At 47.8% G+C, this 27055-nt stretch overlaps 3 protein-coding genes across 3 annotated transcripts in view; 2 read left to right on the top strand and 1 right to left on the bottom strand.

Moving 5' to 3' along the window:
* Positions 1-27055, top strand: part of MTRF1L (mitochondrial translation release factor 1 like) — a 180202-nt gene that overhangs the window by 151168 nt on the left and 1979 nt on the right. The window contains exon 9 of the transcript XR_015049440.1: positions 18383-18550. The gene's annotated coding sequence lies outside the window, so the exon portion shown is untranslated. The remainder of the gene's footprint in view (positions 1-18382; positions 18551-27055) is intronic.
* LOC147017320 (myosin regulatory light chain 2, smooth muscle minor isoform) lies at positions 302-13147 on the bottom strand. The gene is made up of 4 exons (XM_085846855.1): positions 12921-13147; positions 3004-3200; positions 1090-1251; positions 302-982 (listed from the first exon to the last, which is right to left on the bottom strand). The coding sequence occupies exons 2-4, from the start codon at positions 3185-3187 to the stop codon at positions 813-815; spliced, it is 516 nt and encodes a 171-aa protein (XP_085702981.1). The 5' UTR covers positions 3188-3200; positions 12921-13147; the 3' UTR covers positions 302-812.
* Positions 18410-27055, top strand: part of GGT7 (gamma-glutamyltransferase 7) — a 52768-nt gene continuing 44122 nt past the window's right edge. The window contains exon 1 of the mRNA XM_085846845.1: positions 18410-18550. The gene's annotated coding sequence lies outside the window, so the exon portion shown is untranslated. The remainder of the gene's footprint in view (positions 18551-27055) is intronic.

Below are 27055 nucleotides of genomic sequence, written 5' to 3'. Positions count from 1 at the left end.
GGCAAAAAAACTGCAGGAAAAAAGAAAGACCCTATCTAACTTAACAGGAGAAATACACATGGAAGAGGAGAACACAAGACCACACCAGTTTGTGAGGATACGACTGAATTCAGAACATAGTACTTTACATGAATCTTGGAAATATTTCACGATGACCGTTGCACTCTCATACCTGCACCTATACCCGTCAATATCAGACTCAAACTCAAACGATGTAGCTCAAAGGTAAGTGCGTTGACTCTGCACCATAATGTCCACCATCACCCAAACCGTCCCCTTCCAAATATCCAGCAAACAGTGATGAAGGCTGTAACAAAACTTTATTTGTTTCCTCCGACATACACTACAGTATAGGCAAGAGCGGTCGGAAGCAAAACCGTGGTTGGTATCCGTGATACAGTTAAGACTTTTTGGGAGGTGCAATGTATTTGCAGTTTCTGGCCTTTGGATCATATACATATTACACACTCAAGAATGACAAAATTTATAGGTCTGCCACACGTGCGAATGTTAATATATAGATAGATGCTGTTTGGTTATGTAATAGGGAATTTAAGAAAATTATGACGATACTCAAACACATAACGAGAAAAAATAATCTGCAATTTTGACCGGATCGTGGAATGAAAAAAAATAGAAATTAAAAAAAAAAAGGAATAATTTGAAAGTTGTGTGAACATCGGAATAAATGGTCAATATTTGGTCATTCATTTAACCACAAGATAATGGTGGAATGGGAGTTTGTCCCGATTGCAGAGCAAGCCCAGGAAAGTGACAGCGATACTAGTGGTGGGACGGAGCAAGAAGCAGCATCACTGATCGTCCTTGGCGCCATGCTTGAGGATGCGAGTGAACTCCACATAGTTGAAATTGCTCTTCTTATCGATGGGGGCTTCGCGAAACAACTCGTCAACCTCTTCCTCAGAAAACCTGTCTCCCATGGTGGTGAGCAGCTCGCGGAGGTAGTCCTCACCGATATAGCCTGTGGGACCAACACGGAAGGTCAAACAAAAAGACAAAGATAAAAACAGGCAATAGTGGTAGGAAAAAGGAGGAGGTTAGAGATTATCAAAAGGTTAAGATTCCAACCAGTTCCTTCCTCATCGAAGCAGGCAAAGGCATTTCGAATCACATCCTCAGGGTCGGTGCCATTGAGCTTCTCTCCAAACATAGTCAGGAACATCGTGAAGTTTATTGGACCTGGAGCCTCGTTCATCATCGCTTCGAGGTACTCATCCGTCGGGTTCTTACCTGTTGATGCCAATAACATATAAATCCTTCAAGTTCATTCTAATTAATAATGATGGGTTCACACCTTACAACAAATTGCACACATTGACCATAAATCTGGACAAATCCATACAACCTTTAGGATGGCTCAGTACTACAAAGAACCAAGAACAAATTGCATAATCGATGAAGGTGTTGGCAGATTAGATGTCCGTTGACAGAAAAGGCCTTAACCAAATCCTGCGGTGAGGAAGTTGCCTTCAAACAACTTGCCTTCTCCTCATGGAACGCAAATCCGACCAAAGTCAATCTCAAGTCATTCCAAAAAGACTGCAATAAGTGTGTGTCCACGCGAAGTAGAGCCATAGAAACACCTCCTCTCATTACTTGCTAACTTCCTCCACTCTCACAGTAAGCATGTGGTTCTCAACAGGATCCTCTCACCTCCTTTCCTTGTCGAGGTTGGAGTCCCCCAAGGTCGTGTATTGGGCCCAGTCCTATTCCTCATCTTCATAAACGATTTTTCTGATTTTCTGGAAAATACTCCCATCTTTTCACTGACAACTACACCCTTTTTGGAAACATCCCTCATCCTTCAGAGAGGTAGGTAGCAGCCCTCCTCCCTCTCTTCAAACCTTGATTGAATCAGGAGCTGGTCTAACACTTAGACTTAGACTATGTCATTCAATCCTGGTATATCTACCACTCTCACTCTGTCTCTCCAAAAGGCCTATCTGGCAAACCCTCCCATCAATTTCCTTGACAAACTGCTTGAAGATGTTCAAACCTCAAACTTTCTGGCCTCACGATCAGCCATAATCTCTCTTGGGCAAACCATACATTAGAGTTGGCCTCGAAAGCCAGCTGCTGACTGGACACCCTGTTGTGCCAAGTCTTTCCTCGGAAAATCCGAAATTCTAACAACCCACAAGGCCTTCCTCCACAGCGCAATGGAGTACTGTTCTCCCCTTTAGGATGGCACCCCTGCCTCACAACCTTCATGTCTTGATGCTATGGAAACCAAGGCCTTAAAAATTATTTTACTCTCCTGGGACAAAGCTGAACCTCTGGGCCTGTTATTCCCACATTGCAGGCATGTTGGTGCCCTCTCTGTTTTCCACCACCTTCTTTGAATTGTTGGTGACCTTCCTCCCTCTGCCCTTTCCATGTTCTGTCCCTCACCTCCAAGGTTTCTCCAGGGTGCACATGTTTTGCCAGTAAATCACCTCCGGTGAAACTTACAAAATCCATACCCACTGCTCGCCTCCACTCATTTGTTTATTTCTCTCACCTGTGGAACCAACTTCCTTGATCTGTTCAATCTCAACCTTCCGGACAGGGCTTCAAGATGGCTTTGTACCTCCTCACCTCATTCTCCATGCATCCCCATGATCTTTTCTGCTGCCATTAACTACCCTCTCCTTCCTTTCAAAGTTCTTGTGTTTTCTTCGCTTTCCCTTTACTGGTTTCCATTTTCTTGATTCATCTCGAGTTTTCTCTTCCAGTTCCTTCAGCCCCCTTCTTGCTGTGTTTGAGCTTGTATCCAGCTTTTTCACCCAGTGTATACCCCCTTATCTCCCTCCCTGTACTTTCTTTCTTCCTCCAGGTATCCCTCTGTCTGTTTCTGTCTCACTGATGATGTGTTTCCCCACTTTTCACTGTGTTCTATTCTGTTGTGTGTTCCATCCAGCTCTTCCATGAGACCCAACTTTGTATATAAAATAAGAAAGTACAAGTCCTCTTTGTCCACATAAACATCATAATTTTCCTTACCCATGGAGGCAAGCATGTCATGGAGGTCTTCCTTGTCAATAAAGCCGTCACGGTTCTGATCGATCATGTTGAAAGCTTCCTTGAACTCCTGTATCTGGGACTGATCAAACATCGCAAACACATTGGAAGTGGCACGCTGAGGGCGCTTCTTCGCTACCTTGGTCCTTGCCTTGCGGCTTGCCATTGTTGTCTGTTTCCTGGATGAGAAAAGACCAAAAACAAAGAAAGGTCAAAAATTAAAAAGTGTAATCTGTGCATTAAATCACCACTCCCACCATAATAATGGAATCAAAATGAACAAGTGATTTTTGTATAACAAAGAAACAGAAAAGATAAAGCCTATTAGGCCCATCACGTGTATGTTGTCATCTACAACCAATATACGTGATCCACGTGAAAGGATTGGGTGGCCCTTATAATGACCCTGAAGTCTAATTTCAAATGAGCAAATTTGATGTTATGCTCCCAAGTGATTGCAAATGTTATAGCCAGCGAAATATTCCTTTCCGAAGCATGACATGACCCCTGTTACAACATGCATCTGAAAATGAGTGCAAGTGACCTGTGGGCCACTGTCCTTCTCTACTTGTCAATACATTGCATTCTAAGCTCTGTGTCTTTTGTGAGGAAAAGGGGCAAGAAAGGTAGTCTTCGTCAGCACGTCAGGAAGCAGGGATTCAAATTTCCATTGCAAAACGATCGTTATGGGAAATGTTTGTTCACTACAAAACAAAATGGACGAACTACATGCAAGTATGCAGTTCGTACACAAGTACAGAGACGCGTGCCCCCTATGTTTCACGGAGACCTGGCTCCATTCTGGAATACTGGATCATGCAATGGATCTGGAGAATCATCCAATTGTGAGAGGAGATAGAACAGAGGCTTCTGGGATATCCCATGGAGGTGGTGTTGGTCCGGTGTATGTCGTATGTACATCAACTCTCGATGGTGTTATAACTGGTCAGTGAAGGACAAGGTGTGCGCGCCAGATTAGGAATTGCTTGTTGTTAGGCTTCGATCCTTTTATTTACCAAGGGAACTAAATCAGATTTTTGTTACTGGTCATCTACATTCCACCACAAGCCAATGCAACAACAGCAAGTGAACTCATCATTTCCAGGGTGCATCATCTTGAGGCTTTCTCACCTGATTCAGCCAACATTATCTCAGTAGATCTTAATCAGTGCAGACTGGACACTATTGCCAACATTTGATCAACATATACAGCAACATACAAGGAATGATGCAACGCTGGATTCATACTCCTCCAACATTCGTCGTGTGCATTAAATCAAAGGCTTGTCCTCAGCTGAGAAACTCCGAACACAATAACATTATTTTAGATAACACTTCTAAGTTGGAAACTTCTAAGTTTCCAACTTAGAAGCAGAAACTGAAAAGGTGCAAATCGGTTACCCAGGAACGATGTGCTTGGAGCACGGATTCCATTGAGGAGCTGCGAGCATGTTTTGATTGCAGATTGTATTGTATTGTATTCATGAATTCATCTGAGTCGGTAGATAAGATGCGAAGGTGACAGTTATCTCTGAGTACATCAACTTTTTTGTCGATTCTGTCATCCTTTATAAAGTTAAAACATATCCGAACTTGAAGGGTACTCGGTAGAGCGCATACCTTCGCCACGCAATGCTTGATCCACAAGAACATATCGGGCCCAATACATTTTTGAAATATCATGCTATACAGCACTATAGTTTTTGGCCCCATCTCTCAATGGTGAAGAATCACTTTAAAAATTCTCGTCGTCGGATCTGGATCCGGATCTTCACCAAAATCGAATTAGTTCGTCCTTGTCACACACCCAACCTGTCCACAACTTTTTGAGATATCCTGCACACGAACAAACAAAGACAGAAAGGGGTGAAAACATAACCTCCTTCACTTTCAGTGGCAGAGGTAATAAACCAAGTGAGTTGAACGGCTATCGTCCGGTAGCCTTGACATCTAATGTGATTAAGTGTTTTGAAAGGATATGGTTGAAGTGTTTGAGTAGTCAAGTTGGCTTGTTTAACGAACCACAATTTGCATATCAGAGTAATGGTGGTGTTGAGGAGCTTGTTTCCTCCAAATCATATATACACTCCCAAGTCTTTCGAAAGAAGAGTATTTATTGCTTTCTCAAGTACCTTCAATGCCATTGTATCACACACATTAACTGACAGGTTACTGAAACTAGATGTCACACCTTGGCTTTCAAGATCAATTCAGTTTTCTTCCAGATAGACCACAACGGGTGATGTGTAATAATATGGTATCACATGTCAGGATTTTGGGTATAGGTGCACCACAAGGTTGTATTGTCTCTCCTGTTTCGTTTTCTTTGTATGCATGTGACTGTCGCAGTTGTGGAGTCGATGTGACTGTCGCAGTTGTGCAGACAGGATGTGGAGTCGAGAACATGGTCCTCTAGTTAAGGAAACCAAACCACCAGTAGGTAACACGGCAGTTTGAGTGAGCTCCAACTGGTGTCGGTGATTGCTTAGCAACCCATCTGTCCACGGAATTATCCGTGGCTTGTCAGCTCCAGACTTAGCCATGAGGAGCGGCTGAAGGAGACAGGGCGTTATACACTAGAAAGGAGGTGGTTACGAGGATATATGATAGAGATGTTTAAGATAATGAAAGGTATCGATAAAATAAATACAGATGAATTATTCAACAGAGTACACAGTGATAGTGTTGTGGGCCGGGTATCGGCGACGAGCACGACCGCTAGGTGGAGCAGTAGAGTCCGCTCCACCGAACACCCGGAGTTTATAGGTCGTCACCCCGGATAACTCCGGAGCCAACGGGTCCCTTATCGGACCGAAGATCGCCAATAGGTTGACCGCGTGGGATAGGGTCAATTGCCAATTTCAATTTACCTAAATACCCACGTCATCCAAACTACCGGGGAAATTCACCCTCGGCGGAGCTCGAGCGGTACGAGCTGTTAGCGTGCTCAAACCGTGTGTAACCCGAGCGGATGGTTACCGAGATCCGTCAGTCCAAATGCCCAATTTTCCGCTTCCAAATTTCACACCACGCACCGTGCTAAACCAATGAAAAACACAAAAACGAGCTGAAACATTTAACGGGATTTATTTATAATAGGGGGGAAGAGGGGAGCATGCAAGGAGCAGAGTTATCCGACTATAAGAAGAAATGCAAATAATGTACGGCAAAAGCACTTAGCAGTTTCTACTTATAGACAGGGCCCCAGACACACACACGCACACACAAATACCCAAAAAGAAAGATGGACCTCGAGGTCTTCGACGTCCTGCGTCGGCGTGACTCGAACCCGCAACTCATTGCCGCTGCGAGCGCCGGGTACGGTGGACAGCGTCGGGCTCCCGCACGCTCCTCCGGCATGTGACAAGACGAGATCAGAGCGGCGCCAGCGACGAGACGAGATCAGACTGGGGCCAAGATCTAACGGAGAACCAGAACACGCGCTCGAGAAGCGGGGCGCAGATTGTTTGTTCTCTGTTCCTTTGTCGTCTTCTCGGGCGCGGTTCCTCTTGCGTGGCCTGTGTCTATTGGTCGACCGTCAGGGAACTCGCCCGCATCTCCCTAATTGGGCGAGAGCGACGTCAGGTCCTCGTGAACTCTGCCCACGTATGTGCTGACACGCACGTAGGCAATGGCGTCGGTGTAGGATGGTGGGAGGAAGCGAAGGCAGGTATCGTTGTAGTTATTGTTGTTATAAAAATCCTAACTATCAAAATAACTTCACAGCGCATGTATGTAACTCCCATTAGACACAAGTAGGGGGCCCGAACTAGAAACACACACTTATCGAAATAACTAAGCTACGGGGACGGCTGTCTGTCTGTGTGCACAAGGCTTCCAAATTCGTAACAATAGGACCAGGGGCCATAGCTTGAGAGTAAAAGAGAGGAGAGTTAAGACGGTAGCAAGGCAGGGGACTTTTACTCAGAGAGTAGTTAATGCATGGAACGGCCTCTCCAGAAAGGAAGTGGTCGCAGAAAAAGTAGATATAAGTTTAAATTAGAATTAGATAGGTACTCGGAAGTTATGGAGATAGAGGGGTATAGGGATGTTGACAGGACTTTTAGGTAGTTTGAGTATTGATGGGTGATTGTGTGCGTGGGTACGGATTGCTGTTGGTGGGGGTCTTGTCAAGGGGTGTTGTGTGGTTGACGTGTGTTTTTAACTAAGCCAATGCCCCCTCCCCTGAGGGGAAGAAAAGAAAGAAAAAATAAAAATAAAAACCTCAAAAAACAACAAAAGAAACAAACAAACACCCCCCCCCAAAAAAAAAACAACAACAACAAACAAACAAAACATTTTTTTGCATTTTCCTCCTTGGATCTTGTGAAGATAGGTTAGTGTGGTGTTCGTGCAGGCATGATGGGCTGAATGTCTTACACCTGTTGGATTTCCTCGCTTGTTTTGAATACATGAAATCAGATTCCGGACATGAAATCAGACCCATATCGCGTGCTTTTGACACGGCCTGGAACACTGCCGTGCTGACCAAACTCTCTTCCTATGGTATCCAAGGCCATCTCCACTCATGGTTCGCAGACTTCCTCTCCTGTCACAGTCAACGTGTGGACCAAAATGGAGTTCTTTCATCCCCCCTTCCTGTCCAGGCTGGAGTTCCTCAAGGTAGCATTCTGGGCCGTTCTTTTTCTGGTTTTCATCAATGATCTCTCCGACTCTGGAAAATCCTCTTTATCTCTTTGCTGATGACTCCACACTCTGCCATACCATCTGTCATCCCTCAGACCGGCAAGCAGCAGTTTCTTTGCTCACTGCAGATCTGGGTAAAATCACAAACTAGTCCAACACGTGGAACATGTCTTTCAATCCGGACAAATCTCACACTCTCACCATGTCTCTCTGAAAGGACCGTTTCGAACCCCCCTTCCCCCATCCACTTCCTTAACAATCCTCTGGAAGAAGTCCTTTCTTTCAAGCTTCTGGGTCTCACTATCTGCTATGACCTTTCCTGGGAAAGCCACATTTCAAACCTCGCTTCCAAAGCCAGTCGCCGACTGGGAATCCTCCGCCGTGCAAAGTCCTTCCTCGGCCCACCTGAGCTCCTGACCACTTACAAAGCTTTCGTCCGCAGCCTGATGGAGTACTGCTCTCCCCTCTGGCTGCTGCTCCTGCCTCTTATCTTTCTCGGCTTCACGCTGTGGAAACCAAGGCATTTCGGATCAATGGCATCTACCCCGATGAAGCTGAATCTTTGGACCTCTCACTCTCTCACCGCAGGTTGGTCGGTGGTCTTTCTGTCTTCTACCGTCTCCTCTCCAGCCTCCCCCCCCCGCTCTCTCTGCGATTTGTCCCCACCACATTTTCGCAGGGCGCATAAGGTCCGCCAACAACCCCCTTCTGGTAAAACTACCAAAATCACGAATCACTGCTCACCTTCACTCTTTCATTCCTCCTTTTTCCTATCTTTGGAATAAACTCCCTCACTCTATTCAATCCCATTCTTTCCTCCAGGCCTTCAAAACAGCTGTTCACCACCACCTATCACCCCCCATCCAAATCCTCAATCTTTTGTACCCCCGATAATCCACCCAAGCCCACCTCCTTCAAATTCCCTGCTTTCCTTCCTGAAAGTCCCTCTTATGTCCATGTTGTATTCCCCGTGTTCCCTGCCCCATCCCTCTCCCTTCCACAGATCTCCCAATGTCTCTGTTCCCCACTGTTTTGTCCTTCCCACTCCCGCCCCTCTTGTTTCATGCCCCCTTGCTGTGCATTGTGTGTTAGCTCTCATACGAGCCTCCACAAGGTATACAAAAAATAAAAAATACACAAATAAATGCTTCTTTTTCCATTGACAACATGAAATAGAATTCAAGTTTTGTTGGAAATGGAAAATCACTACCTCTACATACACATCTTCCATTTAAACACACACTGACCCTCTCCTCCCCTCAACCCCCACGGAAAACTCCTGGTCCATTCAGTGAGGGCTAAGTTACCGGAAACCCAAGACTTTTTTTTTGGCCTAAACAAGTGACATGATCCAAGCTAAATTAGCTCTCACTGAACCAATTAACATTTTTTAGCATGTTGATAGATTTAAAGCAAACAAACAAAAATCGCACCCATGTCCAAAGGGAGAGGTTCAGTTTGCCATTTTAAATATGAAATGGGCAAAGCCAAGAAACAAACAAAACCCTTTAGAACCCCCTAGAATTACCCTTTAGAACCCATTCAAGCTAAACATGGTGGGTTAGAAAGGCTCTTCTTAATTTTTTTTTACGGACAGACAGACGGATGGGACATACCAAGTATTGAAGCAGCTCCACCGCTTAAAAGTAGAATGCCACGGAACATGGTCATCAATACCAAATTGAAAATGTAATGTAGTGTCCAGGAGAAATATAAAAGGGGTGTCAATTTGATATTTGTATCTTATGATAACCACAGCTATGTATATTTACCTCCGCCACCGAAGGTGAAGGAGGTTATGTTTTCACCCCTTTCTGTTTGTTTGTTTGTTTGTTTGTGTACAGGATATCTGAAAAAGTTGTGAACGGATTCGGACGAAACATAGTGGACAGGACGGTTGGGTGTGCGACAAAGAAGAATTGATTTAATTTTGGTGAAGATCTGAATACAAGAGTTATTTAATTTATAAAGTGATTCGTCACCATTGAGAGATCGGGCCAAAAACGACATAGTCCTGTATAGCATGATATTTCAAAAACTGTATTGGGCCCGATATGTTCTCGTGGATCAGATATTATGTGGTGGTGGTATGTGATCTACCGAGTGCCCTTCTTCTGCCTTGAATGAGCATCACCCACTCCTCGTTTCCTACAGAAATAAAATTTAATCTTACCAACATGTAGATGACAAAATCAATTCCTTGCCTGCTTAACCCACTCAGGTTCCCTCATCATGTCTAAATCTTCCACCTCTTCCACACTCGAGATCAGCACGAGTCCATTTTATCCCAACACAAGGCCAAGGGGTAACACACGCACCAAGGAATGTTAACTGGAGCATTGTGAGATTTTTCTCTCAACTCATCGTATGACTGGTAGGATAACAGATTCATTTAGAAGGACTGGTTACAGTGGTTATCATTGTCGAGTCTGGGTTCGAACCTCGATCCAGCTATTACCCGGTGGTTTTTCACGTGCAGGGAGAGGGAATTTGCGTGCCATCCCTCGGATGGATGGACGTTAACTGGCGCCTCGTCTTCCAACATAATTTGGTGGACGTTAAAGATCCCGCTGGGTCCTTCACGAAGAGTAGGCGACCATGGGAAAATTAAAAGTTACTGCCCCAACCAACAGGAGGCGCTACATCAGAGGCACAACGGCGCTCCCAGCAGCCACGTGCTATCCACGAAATGATGATAAGGTGATTTATTTTACAAGATAGTCAGTCACCCCCCCCCCCCCCCCGAGTCCAATATAAAGACATTATCATCATGACACACACATGTACAGAAACCACGTCATGGCAGAGCATTTAAACCCATGTGCCATGCATGTCTCAAGCCAATCAAAAATGGGAATTTTACAATAGTCCTTGATACCAAGGCATGCGTATGATTACCTTGTTAACAAAGGGATTAGAAAATGTACAAAGGGGCTTTATTCTCGAAACCATCATTCAAAAACTGCTAGTTACATCTGATCTGCTTTTGTAACATCTTTTCCATTATCGATCTTCAGCATGCCTGGTATCAATAAATCCAAACGATACTGAACAGTAGCATTCAGTATCATTTGTATTTCTTGATACCAGTGGCTTGAGTGGCTCGACACAAGCATCGGACATTTGAATATGATCATCTCTGTGCTCAATCTGCTGCTCAAATCAATTATGGACGACAGCATGAACAGCGAGAGATGCAAGTCAAGTGTTCAGGAATCTTGTGCTTTTCACGAACGAGTTGGTTATCTGCTCGGACGCCAATGAACAAGTTCATATAATTATCGATCGATGTGCCCCGCTCAGCGCGGTGTTAACGAAGCGATGGTAACACGGTATGGAATGCATGCAACGGATGGAGATCGATTAGTTACAGTTCAAGTACCGCAGTGCCCTAGCAAGCGCAGCAAGCGTTTAACCACATTTGGACATGGATTCACGCGATCCCATCCATCTCGGACAGAGACAATAAACTCAGTTCGCCTCTACGTGCAGCCGTCGTGGTACAAAATGATGAATGTGTCGCACCGTGCACGAGAGCGCGTCTTGTGACGTCACAGAGAAACTAAATGCCTTAATATGGGCATGAGCGGCAAGAATGCGGGAAACGCCCGCACCGAGCACGACGGCTTCGGGACAAACATGGAAACGGAGACGTGTCTGCGGCGAATGGGGCCGATTAGGCGCATTCTGGTCCTATTGTCGCTCACTCAGCACGGAAAGTAGAAAATAACATGGCTACTGGCACAGTGGGACGTCATGAAGCAGATATGACCCTGTTAGTGTTACAACTACCCTCTCCAATGCAGGTTATTTCCTTTTTATTCAGGAACAAAACCAGACAGACGTTGGTCGAGCAGAACGAGCAACAGAACCGAGTCAGAACAATTATGGATGAGAATCAGGAGCCGTGTCGCAAAATCAGCTCCTTTCAAACATTCCCATCAAAAACACCATAACCACTGCGATCAGCCTTATTATAATGGTAACCACTACAACCGGCCAATATATATATATATATATATATATATATATATATATATATATATATATATATATATATATATATACATATAATTATAAATATATATACCAAGTGGCCAACATTGTAACTAGCCTGAGAATGGTAACCATTGTGACTCCCCTTATTACAATGATAACCACTACAACCGGCCTCAATACAGTGGCCATCATTGTAACCAGCCTTAGAATGGTAACCACTGTAACCAGCCTCAATGGAGTGGCCAGCATTGTAACCACTACAACCGGTATATATATACACTAAGTGGCCAACATCGTAACTAGCCTCAATGGAGTGGCCAGCATTGTAACTAGCCTTAGAATGGTAACCACTACAACCGGTATATATATATATATATATATATATATATATATATATATATATATATATATATATATATATATATATATATATATATATATATATATATATATATATACATATACACACTAAGTGGCCAACATCGTAACTAGCCTCAATGGAGTGGCCAGCATTGTAACTAGCCTTAGAATGGTAACCACTGTAACCAGCCTCAATGGAGTGGCCAACATTGTAACTAGCCTTAGAATGGTAACCACTGTAACCAGCCTCAATGGAGTGGCCAACATTGTAACTAGCCCTAGAATGGTAATTACTGTAACCAGCCTCAATGGAGTGGCCAACATTGTAACTAGCCTTAGAATGGTAACCACTGTAACCAGCCTCAATGGAGTGGCCAAAATTGTAACTAGCCTTAGAATGGTAACCACTGTGACTCCCCTTATTACAATGACAACCACTACAACCGGCCTCAATACAGTGGCCAGCATTGTAACCAGCCTTAGAATGGTAACCACTGTAACCAGCCTCAATGGAGTGGCCAGCATTGTAACCAGCTTTAGAATGGTAACCACTGTAACCAGCCTCAATGCAGTGGCCAGCATTGTAACCACCCTTAGAATGGTAACCACTGCAACCAGCCTCAATGTAACCAGCTTTAGAATGGTAAGGTAAGAACCGGCCTTAGAATGGTAACCACTGTAACCAGGCTTATTACAACGGTAACCACTGTACTGACCATATTACAATCGTTCTACCATCATCATATATTACAAACATCATTCCTATCACTCAACTCAAACTGTCAGAATTACGATGCAATTAGAATTCCCTATTCATACATTAAAACATCGTTAAACAAACTCATCACAGAATCATTCAGAGCGCACTTCGACAGCCGACGCCTCGAGCTCACCTTTCACGTTACAAACGAGAAACCGAGCTCGAAGTTTACCAACGATCAGGAAGGAAACGGCACCGAGTCCGGAACACCAGCGAAGGGCGGGGCCGGGGCGCGCCGGACGGGGAGCCGCTCGGGCGGCGCGTGGCCGGGGCCGAGGCACGCCGGACGGGGAGCCGCTCGGGAGGAGGCGAAGCCGAGGCACGCCGGACGGGGAGCCGCTCGGGCGGGGCGAAGCCGAGGCACGCCGGACGGGGAGCCGCTCGGGCGGGGCGAAGCCGAGGCACGCCGGACGGGGAGCCGCTCGGGCGGGGCCGGGGCGAGGCACGCCGGACGGGGAGCCACTCGGGCGGGGCCGGGGCGAGGCACGCCGGACGGGGAGCCACTCGGGCGGCGCGGGGCGAAGCCGAGGCACGCCGGACGGGGAGCCGCTCGGGCGGCGCGGGGCGAAGCCGAGGGACGCCGGACGGGGAGCCACTCGGGCGGGGCCGGGGCCGAGGCACGCCGGATGGGGAGCCGCTCGGGCGGCGCGAGGCCGAGGCACGCCGGACGGGGAGCCGCTCGGGCGGGGCCGGGGCGAGGCACGCCGGACGGGGAGCCGCTCGGGCGGCGCATCGCCGTGAACCGCAGGCTCTGGTTTCATGAGATTATCCACAATATGATGAAATCATAATTGTTAGTGCATTATGATGTGGATTCCACTCGAAAGTGGAAGTTGTTTTTTAATTTATTTTAACACCATAAACTATTTTAACAGTTAATCCTCCAGCCTGATGTCGAGGCTTGTTGGTCGCTGTCACCGAGCTGGTGTCGGTGGATTACAGCAGAGACGTGAAAGGGATGTTAAACTGACACCTTTGAACGTTGTCTCTTGAAACCACAATAGAGGACACCGATTTACGGAACTATTTACGGAAGCACAGGATGGTCGATCCTAAAGATTCTTCCGTTGTTTGCGAAATTTATACTTTTGAGAGGACATGTGGAAGACGAGAGCCAACACAAGCTCATGATTTGCCTGGTTCATGGCAATGATCTGCCTGGTTCATGGTGATGATCTGCCTGGTTCATGGTGATGATCTGCCTGATTCATGGTGATGGTCTGCCTGGTTCATGGTGATGATCTGCCTGGTTCATGGTGATGGTCTGCCTGGTTCATGGTGATGATCTGCCTGGTTCAGGTTGATGGTCTGCCTGGTTCATGGTGATGATTTGCGTGGTTCATAGTGATGATTTGCCTGGTTCATGGTGATGATTTGCCTGGTTCATGGTGATGATCTGCCTGGTTCATGGTGATGATCTGCCTGGTTCATGGTGATGATCTGCCTGGTTCATGGTGATGATCTGCCTGGTTCATGGTGATGATCTGCCTGGTTCATGGTGATGATCTGCCTGGTTCATGGTGATGATCTGCCTGGTTCATGGTGATGATCTGCCTGGTTCATGGTGATGATCTGCCTGGTTCATGGTGATGATCTGCCTGGTTCATGGTGATGATCTGCCTGGTTCATGGTGATGATCTGCCTGGTTCATGGTGATGATCTGCCTGGTTCATGGCGATGATCTGCCTGGTTCATGGCGATGATCTGCCTGGTTCATGGCGATGATTTGCCTGGTTCATGGTGATGATCTGCCTGGTTCATGGTGATGATCTGCCTGGTTCATGGTGATGATCTGCCTGGTTCATGGTGATGATCTGCCTGGTTCATGTTGATGATCTGCCTGGTTCATGGTGATGATCTGCCTGGTTCATGGTGATGATCTGCCTGGTTCATGGTGATGATCTGCCTGGTTCATTGTTATGATCTGCCTGGTTCATGGTGATGATCTGCCTGGTTCATGGTGATTATCTGCCTGGTTCATGGTGATGATCTGCCTGGTTCATGGTGATGATCTGCCTGGTTCATGGTGATGATCTGCCTGGTTCATGGTGATGATCTGCCTGGTTCATGGTCATGATCTGCCTGGTTCATGGTGATGATCTGCCTGGTTCATGGTGATGGTCTTCCTGGTTCATGGTGATGATCTGCCTGGTTCATGGTGATGATCTGCCTGGTTCATGGTGATGATCTGCCTGGTTCATGGTGATGATCTGCCTGGTTCATGGCGATGATCTGCCTCGTTCATGGCGATGATTTGCCTGGTTCATGGTGATGATCTGCCTGGCTCATGGCGATGATCTGCCTGGCTCATGGCGATGATCTGCCTCGTTCATGGCGATGATTTGCCTGGTTCATGGCGATGATCTGCCTGGTTCATGGTGATGATCTGCCTGGTTCATGGTGATGATCTGCCTGGTTCATGGTGATGATCTGCCTGGTTCATGGTGATGATCTGCCTGGCTCATGGCGATGATCTGCCTGGCTCATGGCGATGATCTGCCTCGTTCATGGCGATGATTTGCCTGGTTCATGGCGATGATCTGCCTGGTTCATGGTGATGATCTGCCTGGTTCATGGTGATGATCTGCCTGGTTCATGGTGATGATCTGCCTGGTTCATGGTGATGATCTGCCTGGTTCATCGTGATGATCTGCCTGGTTCATGGTGATGATCTGCCTGGTTCATGGTGATGATCTGCCTGGTTCATGGTGATGATTTGCCTGGTTCATGGTGATGATCTGCCTGGTTCATGGTGATCTGCCTGGTTCATGGTGATGATCTGCCTGGTTCATGGTGATGATTTGCCTGGTTCATGGTGATGATCTGCCTGGTTCATGGTGATCTGCCTGGTTCATGGTGATGATCTGCCTGGTTCATGGTGATGATCTGCCTGGTTCATGGTGATGATCTGCCTGGTTCATGGTGATGGTCTGCCTGGTTCATGGTGATGATCTGCCTGGTTCATGGTGATGATCTGCCTGGTTCATGGTGATGATCTGCCTGGTTCATGGTGATGATCTGCCTGGTTCATGGTGATGATCTGCCTGGTTCATGGTGATGATCTGCCTGGTTCATGGTGATGATCTGCCTGGTTCATGGTGATGATCTGCCTGGTTCATGGCGATGATCTGCCTGGTTCATGGTGATGATCTGCCTGGTTCATGGCGATGATCTGCCTGGTTCATGGCGATGATCTGCCTGGCTCATGGCGATGATCTGCCTGGCTCATGGCGATGATCTGCCTGGCTCATGGCGATGATCTGCCTCGTTCATGGCGATGATTTGCCTGGTTCATGGTGATGATCTGCCTCGTTCATGGCGATGATTTGCCTGGTTCATGGTGATGATCTGCCTGGCTCATGGCGATGATCTGCCTGGCTCATGGCGATGATCTGCCTGGTTCATGGCGATGATTTGCCTGGTTCATGGTGATGATCTGCCTGGTTCATGGTGATGATCTGCCTGGTTCATGGTGATGATCTGCCTGGTTCATGGTGATGATTTGCCTGGTTCATGGTGATGATTTGCCTGGTTCATGGTGATGATTTGCCTGGTTCATGGTGATGATCTGCCTGGTTCATGGTGATGATCTGCCTGGTTCATGGTGATGATCTGCCTGGTTCATGGTGATGATCTGCCTGGTTCATGGTGATGATCTGCCTGGTTCATGGTGATGATCTGTCTGGTTCATGGTGATCATCTGCCTGGTTAATGGCGATGATCTGCCTGGTTTATGGCGATGATCTAAATTCTTAAGGGTCTTTCAGGCCTTCACCGTTCGTGTTGGGGCCCCAGCTACTTGTTGTGGGATTCTGTTGTGTTCTAATCGGTGATTATCTTTTGACTAAACACGAAATAATTCTTTTCTGATGTTTAGTCTGCTTCAAACATTTCCATGCGTGAAACAACCCTCCTTTCCTTTCTGGAAACCAACAACAGGCTCGACATATACTGTTGTGGCCAAAAATATTGGAACCTTTGCACTTTTTTCAAATAATGAATCATTTCTTCCAGAAAATTGTTGAAATTAAAAAAATCTTTTGGTATCCACATTTGTATTTCTTTGGTTTGCAGTGGAAAGAAAACAAAAAAAGCTGATTTTTTTTTTTAACTTGATCTTAGCTTATTCCACACCGAAATCCTAAAATGGCCCGGACAATATGATTGGCACTTTTTAGAAGTTGTTATAAATAATTAGATTTCAAGCAGGTGATTCTCCTTTACTTTGGAATTGAACTCACCTGTGGTGAGTTGCAGGTGCCTGTAATATAAAAATCACTCATTCAACCTGTTTGAACAGAGAAAAGGAGTCATTCTGCTGTTTTGTGTCACTGTGTGCACTTCACTGAGCATGGACAAAAGAAAGAAAACCAGAGTATTGTCTGAGGAGGTCAGACACAAGATTGTAGCCAAGCAAGGACAGCCTCAAGGCTACAAGTCCATCTCCAGAGACCTTGATGTTCCTTTCTCCACCGTCCACAATGTTATCAGGAAGTTTAAGGCCCATGGCACTGTAACCAACATCCCTGGACGTGGCCGCAAGAGAAAACTTGATCGAAGATTGCAGTGAAGTTTTTTTTTCTAAATACAATGTCGAGGATCGTATAAGAGCTAACACACAGAACATACAACAAGGAGAGCAGGAGACAAGAGGGGTGGGAGAGGGAAGGAAAAAAACAGTGGAGGAACAGAGACACGAGGAGATCTGTGTAAGGGATAGGGATGGGATGGGATGGGGTGGGGGGGATAGGGTAAACAAGGTGGACACTGCAAGGACTTTCAGGTTCTTACAGGACAGGGACTTTCAGGAAGGAAAGCAGGGAATTTGAAGGAGGTGGGTTTGGGGTGGATTAATGGGGGTATAAAAGATCGTGATTTTGGATGGGGGGAAGATAAGAGATGGTGGTGAACAGCTGCTTTGAAGACCTGGAGGGAAGAGTGGGGTTGAAGAGTGTGTGGGAGTTTGTTCCAAAGGTGGGAAAATGGTTAGGGTGACGGGCTTTGGATCCTAGGGTCATGAGTTCAAATCCCACTCAGCTGTTGAATTAATACTGGGTGGGGTTAACTCGGCCTGTCATCCCTCCGAGATCGGCAAAATGAGTGCCAGCTTGCTGGTACACTGTGTCGGAGTGGCGACCCGTCCAGGATTGTGCCCAATAGCCAAGGAGACTGCTGAGGCAGCACTAACGCTCTGCACAGAGTATGGTCCCAATCTCCTCCTCCTATTTGAAAAAAGTGCAAGGGTGCCAATATTTTTGGACACGACTGTACACTACCATACAAAGATCGCTCTAAAGATGTCGATGGCAACGAGTATAAAGTATTCAGGATTTCTGGTAATTCAGAATAGAAAAGGAAACAACTCCACCAGTCTGTGCTGGTTGTTCTGATATGTACCAAGGTACTTACTGGTTGCAGTCGCTCACGCCTGTGGATTTTGTGGTCTCCATCGTGTGCCAAGTTCTCTTTGCTGTGTCCGTTATAAACCTGATTGGATCTCAGCCTGACCTAGATATGCACACTCACCTCTAAGCTGTCTTGCCTGTGTTCGAATCCCGACAGCCACAAACTGTCATCCTCGTGTTTCACAGGCAGGGTGATTCATCAAAGTGTCTGCCGTCCCTCTGATGGATGTTGAACTGGTGGTCTGTTGCCATGAGTTGGTGAACATGAAAGAGCCCACTCCCACAGTGTCCTTCATGAACAAATTCCTGCCCTAACCCTCATTATCATCCATCATCATCATCATCAGGAAGTAAAAAGGTAGTCCTGTTAAAATTTCTAATCATTCCATTGATAGGGTTGGTACTTGGGAGCCTATATGTCACATCTACCTTCACCTAACTTCTTATGAGGTGTGCACACATGTTTGGTGGTGAGGGTAGAATTTGATGAAAGGAAGACCAATGTTTGTCTAACCTATTCATAAATATTTGAAGTGATGGTGTGACTACTACTGATTGAGAAAAGCAATTGGGTAGTCGATCCAGTCGAAAAAAAAAAAAGAAATTTTAATTTTGAAATTTGTTCTACCCTTATTATCAGTTTTTTCCGTCGATATGTTGGGTAGTCGATGTAGTCAAAAAAAACTTTTTTTTTTTGAGATTTGTTCTACCCTTATCAGTATTTAAAATGGCGATTTCAGTTAATACAATGGCGATTTCGATGAAACTTGGTTGGTAGGTTCATACCATGACCGAGTTGTGTGCAAATGAGAACCGTTGCTATGGACACCACCGTTGCCTCGCAAAGGGACTTTGAAATTTTTGAAAAATCATAAAAAATTTATTTTTTCGAAAATCAAAAATCGGGCCACGAGCGACTGTGGGCAGTACATTCAGCCATATTGTCAAAAATTTCCAGCCGAATCCTATGAAAACTGTCGGAGAAGATAGACTTTGAATGAACCCTGGTCGAAAACAATAAAATAAAACCAATGTCACCCGTAGGGTGACCCGTATCTTGTCAAAAGGTGACCACGTGTGACTTCTTTAAGGTCACACTGAGGTGAACAGAGCTGCTATCCACCAGGAGCGACTCCTTGAGGAATATCTGCCTACGAGAGATTCCGATGAGAATCGTTCTACAGAGTAACCATGAAAAATATGCGTTTGCCTCATAACGTCACCAAATGACGTCATAATGTCTCAAGCTTGACATATCCAGAAAGCACTCATCGAGGTGTTCAATTTGAGGTACTACACGATATGGTTCCTAAAACTTGAAAATTTGACCTTGGGGTCAAATATGTTTGACCTCAGGCGCTAACCATGAAGGTCAAGGCCAATCGCCACCAAAAATTAATCAGCTGAGCGCCAGACCATGACCAGACCGGTGGCCCCGTTCACTCCCCACCCTAACCGTGGTGCTGACCCAACCGTGCTGGCGCGGAGCACACCGGAGAGGGCTCACCGACCATGCCAGGGGCACGGAGTCAGGGCGCAGCTGCGCGGACATTGCGGCTTGCCTGCCATCGCGCCACGAGGGTGCGGTTAGGACCCTTCGGTCTCATGGACCTGGCCGCTCCTCCAGGTTCCGCGCACAATTGGTCCACGGACCCCGTCTACCTCCCTGCCTCTGGGGAGGTCTTTCCTGGCTATTTTTTTATTATTATTATTATTTATTTATTTTTTGTATACCTTGGTCGAGGCTCGTATGAGAGCTAACACACAACTCACAGCAAGGAGGCATGAGACAAGAGGGGTGGGAGTGGAAGGGACAAAACAGTGGGGAACAGGGCAAAGAGAATATGGACATTACAGGGACTTTCAGGAAGGAAAGCAGGGGAATTGAAGGAAGTGGGCTTGGGTGGATTATTGGGGGTAGAAAAGATCGAGGATTTGGATGGGGGAAGATAAGAGGTGGTGGTGAACAGCTGTTTTGAAAGCCTGGAGGGAAGAATGGGAAAGAATAGAGTGAGGAAGTTTATTCCAAAGGCGGGAAAAAAGAGGAATGAAAGAGTGAAGATGAGCAGTGATTCGTGATTTTGGTAGTTTTAGCAGAAGGGGGAAACTTAACAACTGGAAACTTAACAACCGGACAAATAACAACCGGACAAATAACAACCGGAAACTTAACTTTGAGAACGTCAGCAGGGAGCCCCGAAGGAGACCTCTCGTCGCTCAAAAACTGGAACCGGAAGTCAATGAATGCATAATGTGGCGCCGAGTCCCGACAAGTATAATTGTTTAAGTGTTGTAAATAATTATAGTCGGTAGTAGTGCTTTTGCTTTGGTTGCATTTTCCTTTTTGCTTTTCCCCCATTGAGTGAGGCCAGCGGGCCTGAGTGTATGAAGTGATTGTGGAATGCATGGTGTGATGAGTCATTGGGGGTGTAGTGTCGTGATAGTGGTGCTTCGAAGGCAGACACGAGCGGGGGAAACAGTCCAACCCGGCTTTGTTGCACGAGCGGGAGCGTGAGCGTACGCTGCCCGTAACTCCCCTTTATTACGTACTCAATGCACTCTACAAGCCACAGCGACTGCAGCAACCACTACAACGCCTCAGGCGGCGCGCATTCCTATATCCCTTGCACGCACGTGATCACGCCGACCACTCTTCCACATCATGCCCTGCCCCCGCAGGCCCGCTACACCACACTCCTCCCTCCTAAAACTATGATTATTAAATGACCATCATCATAATAACCAGAAGCAGCATAGGATACTACGATATAAAAGCAGATAAGGTACCAAAAACGATAATCGCCTCAAAAAGAAAAAGCATAGGCACATCACACCATATAACGTGTCGATGCGAGCCAGTGGAGCTGCAACGGCCAGGTTCCGAAGACTGAGTTGCACAATGACCCCACAAAACCCTGACCGCGTTAGAGATATCAAGAAGCAAGGCAAGAAGCACAGCATCACTACGCAGCAAAAGCGCCCCCAGGCGGCTCATGCTTACACGCCCTCCGGCGAGGTCGTGGCGACCTCCCGAGCAAACCTCCCCCAGCACCATCAAACGCCTCCGGCCGACAAGGCGGCACATCTCCCCCAGCCAGACTAGAAGCAGATAAACATTCCGAGGCCGGAAGCCCGCTGTCTGGAAGCCGTGGCGCCAATGCCAAACCTGACTGACCTTGGGTGGGGACGCTGAACAGCGCCGTCGGCTGGATGCACCAATCACCCCACAACAATCCACGCACTACAATCAGCCGAGATTCCAACGTACGTCCAAACGGCCTCGGGCGAGAACAGAGAGTCGCGCCCCAGGCGCCAGACACGTCTGACCTTGCCGAAACCAGAGGTGGGGGTAACGCTGAACAGCGAACCAGCCCCGGCTCCGAGTCAATCTCTGAGACCCACACAACAATTAGACGGTAGCAATTCCATACAAACTCAGGCCCGTCATAAATCAATAAGAACATCATCTGTGCAAGTGCAAACTCCTTTTTCCGTACAGCGCGTTTTTCCGATAAAATCCCCGCACATGACAAAGCAACAACCCGTGGCCCGTGGCAGCGGGAGGCCAATAAAACCTCTTTATTTGCCATGATCACTCCCAAAGCCTTCACATCACATTGATTATAACGAAAATCCCATTGATTGATGCCAGCCAAACATATTCTCACACATGAACTGTCTGCATTTATTTCAACAACGTTAAACTGCATCACCTGAGCAATGAAAATCAAATACGCAATGAACAGCAACCCATGAACCACATCACGTGTCCGTCTCCCAGTTGTCGTCGCGACGTTGCGATGACCTGCTTGCCATCGACAGTCGCGATCCGCGAACTTCTTGAACGCGACGGACTTGCTGCAACTCCCTGTCGACACCGCCTGAACAACACAGGCGGGCCTTGCATCATGAGCGCAGCCGAAGCGCGAGAGCTCAGCGCAAGAGCTGGCACGGCTCCCGTTGCTCCCGAACCACAGATCATCGTTGCAGGAAGCAACGAACGGCCGCTCCCGTTGCATCGATGCGGCTCCTGCCGCCAGAACCTCGCCCTCGGGTCTCGAATGAAGCACCGGCGCACCTGGAGGCAGGAACTGGAGATCCAGCTCGAGGTGCGCCAACCAGTCCCGACCCAAAAGGGCGGGCCCCTCCCCTCGTACCACAAACACCGAGAGTAGGGCGCTTCGACCCCGGTAGACCACCGAGACGTCTGCCACCGCAAGCGGTGCAATCGCTTCGCCGGTGTACGTGCACAGCGACAAGGTCGCCTTGACCAGGCGAAGACTACAAGCCGCCCGCTCGCCCATGACCGACACTGCAGCCCCGGTGTCAACGTAAAACACGGTCGGCTCGCCATTCACCTCGACTTCCACCGCGATTGGTCTTGTCACCTCCGGACCAATCGAAAACAGACTCAACATTGGTTGCATCTCCTGCTCCGGCCCGCCGGCATCGCTATGCCCCGGCTGCAGGCCGCTCCCCAGGTCACTGGGGTCCTCCCGCACCTCGCCATCCAAGACCCCAACGGAGGCCCCCGCCATCCGACACACACGCTTCAAATGTCCCACCTTGTGACAATGCAAACACACGGTGTTCTTATACGGGCACACTCGTCGCAGGTGCGGACCACCACACCCCCAGCACCCCTGGAAATCCACCTCGCTCCCGGTGCGGCCGCGCTGCGGCGCACGCCCCCGGCCTGCACCGCCAGACGCGCGCGCGACCTGGGGCACCTGGGTCATCGCGTGGACCCCGGAATCAGCCGACATGCCCCAGCTGGAGCTACTCATTACGTCCTGGCCGGCGATGGCGCGGACATCCGTGAGCGTCTGTTCGACAGCCGACGCAGTCCCGACCGCTGAGTCGAATGTAACGTCGCTCACCCGCAGAATGGCTGCCACCATCTTCGCGTCTCGCAGACCTGAAATAAAACGATCTCTGAGTCGCGCCGGACGCTCCTCTGCCGTAAACTTGTAAGCCACGGCCGAATGCTTCACCCGTGCCACGAAATCTGCAACGCGCTCCTCCGCACCCTTCGCGAGGTGATCGAACTGGTACCGAGCGAGCTGCAATGACTTCTCTGGCGCCAAGTGGGTCTTCATCTTCTCCACGATATCCTGGAACGATAGCCCGTCATCACTGGGCTTATCTGGAGCTACCAAATCAATCAGCAGCCGGTAGTGCTCCGTTGACAGCGAGGCGAGCAAGATCGACTTGCGTTTGCCTTCATCATCCACATCATTCGCGTGGAAATAGCAGCCCAATTGTTCAGAAAACAATTCGAAGTCATCTCCCACGAAGACGGGCATGCGTCCGTGCGCCGTGCCCCGACCTTCTGCCATGCTGGTGAGATGCCCATGCTGGCGAGCCTCCTGGCTCCGGAGCCTGTGCGCGCGGCGTGCGAACCTGCGATACGCTCTTCGCGATGCGCTCCTCCGGAACCTCGAACCTGGCGGGCTGCGCTGAGTTATTCGCTGCCGATCCGAACCCAACCACCCTGCACACGCCGATCCGAACAGCCTCGTCGCCAAACTGTAGTGTCGTGATAGTGGTGCTTCGAAGGCAGACACGAGCGGGGGAAACAGTCCAACCCGGCTTTGTTGCACGAGCGGGAGCGTGAGCGTACGTTGCCCGTAACTCCCCTTTATTACGTACTCAATGCACTCTACAAGCCACAGCGACTACAGCAACCACTACAACGCCTCAGGCGGCGCGCACTCCTATATCCCTTGCACGTACGTGATCACGCCGACCACTCCTCCACATCATGCCCTGCCCCCGCAGGCTCGCTACACCACAGGGGGGAGGAGTGACTCCCGCCCAAGGGACCCCGGGGTCAGTGTAGAGTGAGTTTGTGGGTTAGTTAAATTGACAAAATGGAGGTCGTTTTGTTGTTGGTGGGAATGCATGGCTGTACATACGTGCATGTGTGTGAAATAAAAGTGCTTGCTTGTTGAACTGTTTCCCGTTTCGTTGCGTCCTTTCCTCTGTTTGAAAGTTCCATCTTGCATCACGTAAGGGATTGATAGTGGGTTGAAACACCCGATAAGTAATCTGAACCGTCGAGGTCGACGATAACTCCGCTCGGTTATCCCTGCAGCATGGAACGAGCCGCTTAAGCAGTTCGTGTCGGAAGTCGACCTGCGGCGAGGTACGATCGCCCGGTCGACCACTCGCGCAGGTACTTAGGTCGAATTTGGCGAGCAACCCTATCCTGCGCGGGTGGGCAATTGGCACGATCGTGGTGAGGTTAAACCCCCACCCGTGACTGGCTCCTGGCAGTAGTTCCCGGAGGGTCATGACTGAATTGTCCGTTCCGGTGGGCGACGCGTCGCGATTCGAGTTACGTGGCCGATCGCACGCCGGACGGGCCAGAATTCGTAACAGTATTAACGGAGTACTGGACCGAACAGAGAGACAAACATACCGACGGAAAAAGTGATAATAAGGGTCGAACAAATTTCAAAATGTTTTTTTTTTTGAAAAAAACATTTTTTTCGACAACATCGACTACCCAACCGACAGACAGACAAGCATATCGATGGAAAAACTGATAATGAGGGTAGAACAAATTTCAAAAATTTTTTTTTTTCTTCGACTGGATCGACTACCCAACATATCGACGGAAAAAGTGATAATAAGGGTAGAACAAATTTCAAAAAAATTTTTTTTATTTTTTTTTCGACTGGATCGACTACCCAACATATCGACGGAAAAAGTGATAATAAGGGTAGAACAAATTTCAAAAAATTTTTTTATTTTTTTTCGACTGGATCGACTACCCAACAGACACAAACATATCGATGGAAAAAGTGATAATAAGGGCAGAATAAATTTCAAAAAAAAAAATTTGAAATTTTTTTTTTTTGACTAGATCGACTACCCAACAAGCCGGTAGGCGGACATGGGTAGTCGACCGTTACTAGGCAGCGGAGGGGTCCATAGCAACGGTTCTTTCTCACACATAACTAGTACATACCATGAACCTACCATACCAGTTTCATGTATATCTGACTCATAGTCTCTGAGATATAACGAACTTTGTTTTTTTATTGTTTTAGACCAGGGTTCATTCAAAGTCTATCTTCTCCGACAGTTTTCATTGGATCCGGCTGGAAATTTTTGACAATATGGCTGAATGTACTGCCCACAGTCGCTCGTGGCCCGATTTTTGATTTTCGAAAAATAAAAAAAATTTTTTAATGATTTTTCAAAAATTTCTGTCCCGTTGCTAGGCAACGGTGGTGTCCATAGCAACGGTTCTCATTTGCACACAACTAGGTCATGGTATGAACCTACCAACCAAGTTTCATCGAAATCGCCATTGTATTAACTGAAATCACCATTTTAAATACTGATAATAAGGGAAGAACAAATCTCAAAAAAATGTTTGTTTTTTTTTCGACGACATCGACTATGAGACAGACATACAGACAGACAGACATACAGACACACAACAATAATGAATATAGTGGTCACTTATTTTTTTCGTGAAAATATTTTTTCGTGAACCAATATAATGTAATAGAAAATGTACTTAAATATAGTATGATTTTATATGTTTGAACATGTACCTACTTTTAATTAACATAATCATATTGTTGTAGATTTCCGCCGCGTTCGGCATGCGGACGACTGCTTCAGCCAAATCACGGTCGCGCACCCACCGAAGGCCGCAATCCAGTCGTGGCTTTCTGGACCAACCCCGGAAACCAGCCACGGATGCCTTAACGCACCATAAACTAGTCAATACTATGTCCACGCTACAGGGTCAATCGCCGAATTTTCGATATACCTAACTATTCGCGCGGACAGAAATACCGAGAGTTTATACCTCGACGGGAACTTGTACGGACACGAGCCGCTTAAGCGTGCTCATTCCGTGTGCGTAGCCGAGCGGTTTGATATCGCCAAGTCCCGTTGGACCAGATTATCGCTTCTATCGGCTTAATTAGCCAGTTAATTCCCGATACGTGCTGTGGCAGTCAATACAAGGAAAATGACGAAAACGAGCAGGTGAACATTTGAACAATGGGCATTTATTTTCAACACGTAAGCAGTCAATGGGGGGATGGGGACAAGACACGAGCAAAGCCTACAGCCGAGTTCTATGTTTCTATACAAGCACGTACTTATGGCAGTTCTACTTAATGGAGGACAAGGCGCCACAGACTTTCACACAAACACCCAAGGAAAGAAAAGGGCTCACGAGCCTTTATTTCCAACTCGGGAGCCTGGTTGACCGAGGGCTCCGAGAGACCGGGCTGGTTACCTTGCCGACCGTTGGTGGCGACTCGGTGGTCTTCGTCTCACTGGCCCGTTGCCAACGTGGCAGCGGCTCGAATGGTGACTTGTTCGGTCGGGGGCCTGGCGGCGTGCTCGACTCCCCACGCTCCGCTCTCCATGACGAACCGCGGGCTTGGTTGGTCGGGGCTGGTGGCGCACCCGACTCTTCGCGTTCAGCTCTCCTCGACGAACTGCCAACGAACTGCTTGCCCGCCAACGATCTCCTCGCCCGCCAACGATCTCCTCGCCCGCCAACGATCTCCTCGCCCGCCAACAATCTCATCGCTCGGCATCCCAATGCGCCTTTTTATAGCCCCGAGGGGTGAAGTCGCTGTAGGTTTCGCTACCCGAAGCCGGCGCTTCCCCCTTTCACCCTTGAACCTTCACCCCAGGCTGGCTCCGCCCCTTTTACCTCTGATTGGCCAGTTCCCTTCACGGCAAAGGCCGTTTTGATCCGATCATGGTAATCAGCTGTCCACGGCTGATTTGCACATGGACGCTGGAGAATGTTGCTCCTATGGCGGCATGGCGTGTCCGCGTCGACGGCATCTTGCCGCTGTTGCTGAGGAGGGTGTGATGG

Source organism: Eptatretus burgeri, chromosome 11 (genome assembly GCF_056783735.1).
Source record: "Eptatretus burgeri isolate ZD-2024b chromosome 11, Ebu_testis_v1, whole genome shotgun sequence".
Lineage (NCBI taxonomy): Eukaryota > Metazoa > Chordata > Myxini > Myxiniformes > Myxinidae > Eptatretus > Eptatretus burgeri.
The sequence above is the reverse complement of the archived record's forward strand: the minus strand, read 5'-3'. Positions and strand labels throughout refer to the sequence as shown.

Bases quoted from the DNA above. Each gene is read 5' to 3' on its own strand.
- LOC147017320 (XM_085846855.1), bottom strand. From the start codon at position 3,187: ATGGCAAGCCGCAAGGCAAGGACCAAGGTAGCGAAGAAGCGCCCTCAG. The intron at 1,252-3,003 runs GTAAGGAAAATT...TGGCATCAACAG, and splicing joins TGACATGCTTGCCTCCATGG to GTAAGAACCCGACGGATGAG. The intron at 983-1,089 runs GTTGGAATCTTA...TTGGTCCCACAG, and splicing joins CTTCGATGAGGAAGGAACTG to GCTATATCGGTGAGGACTAC.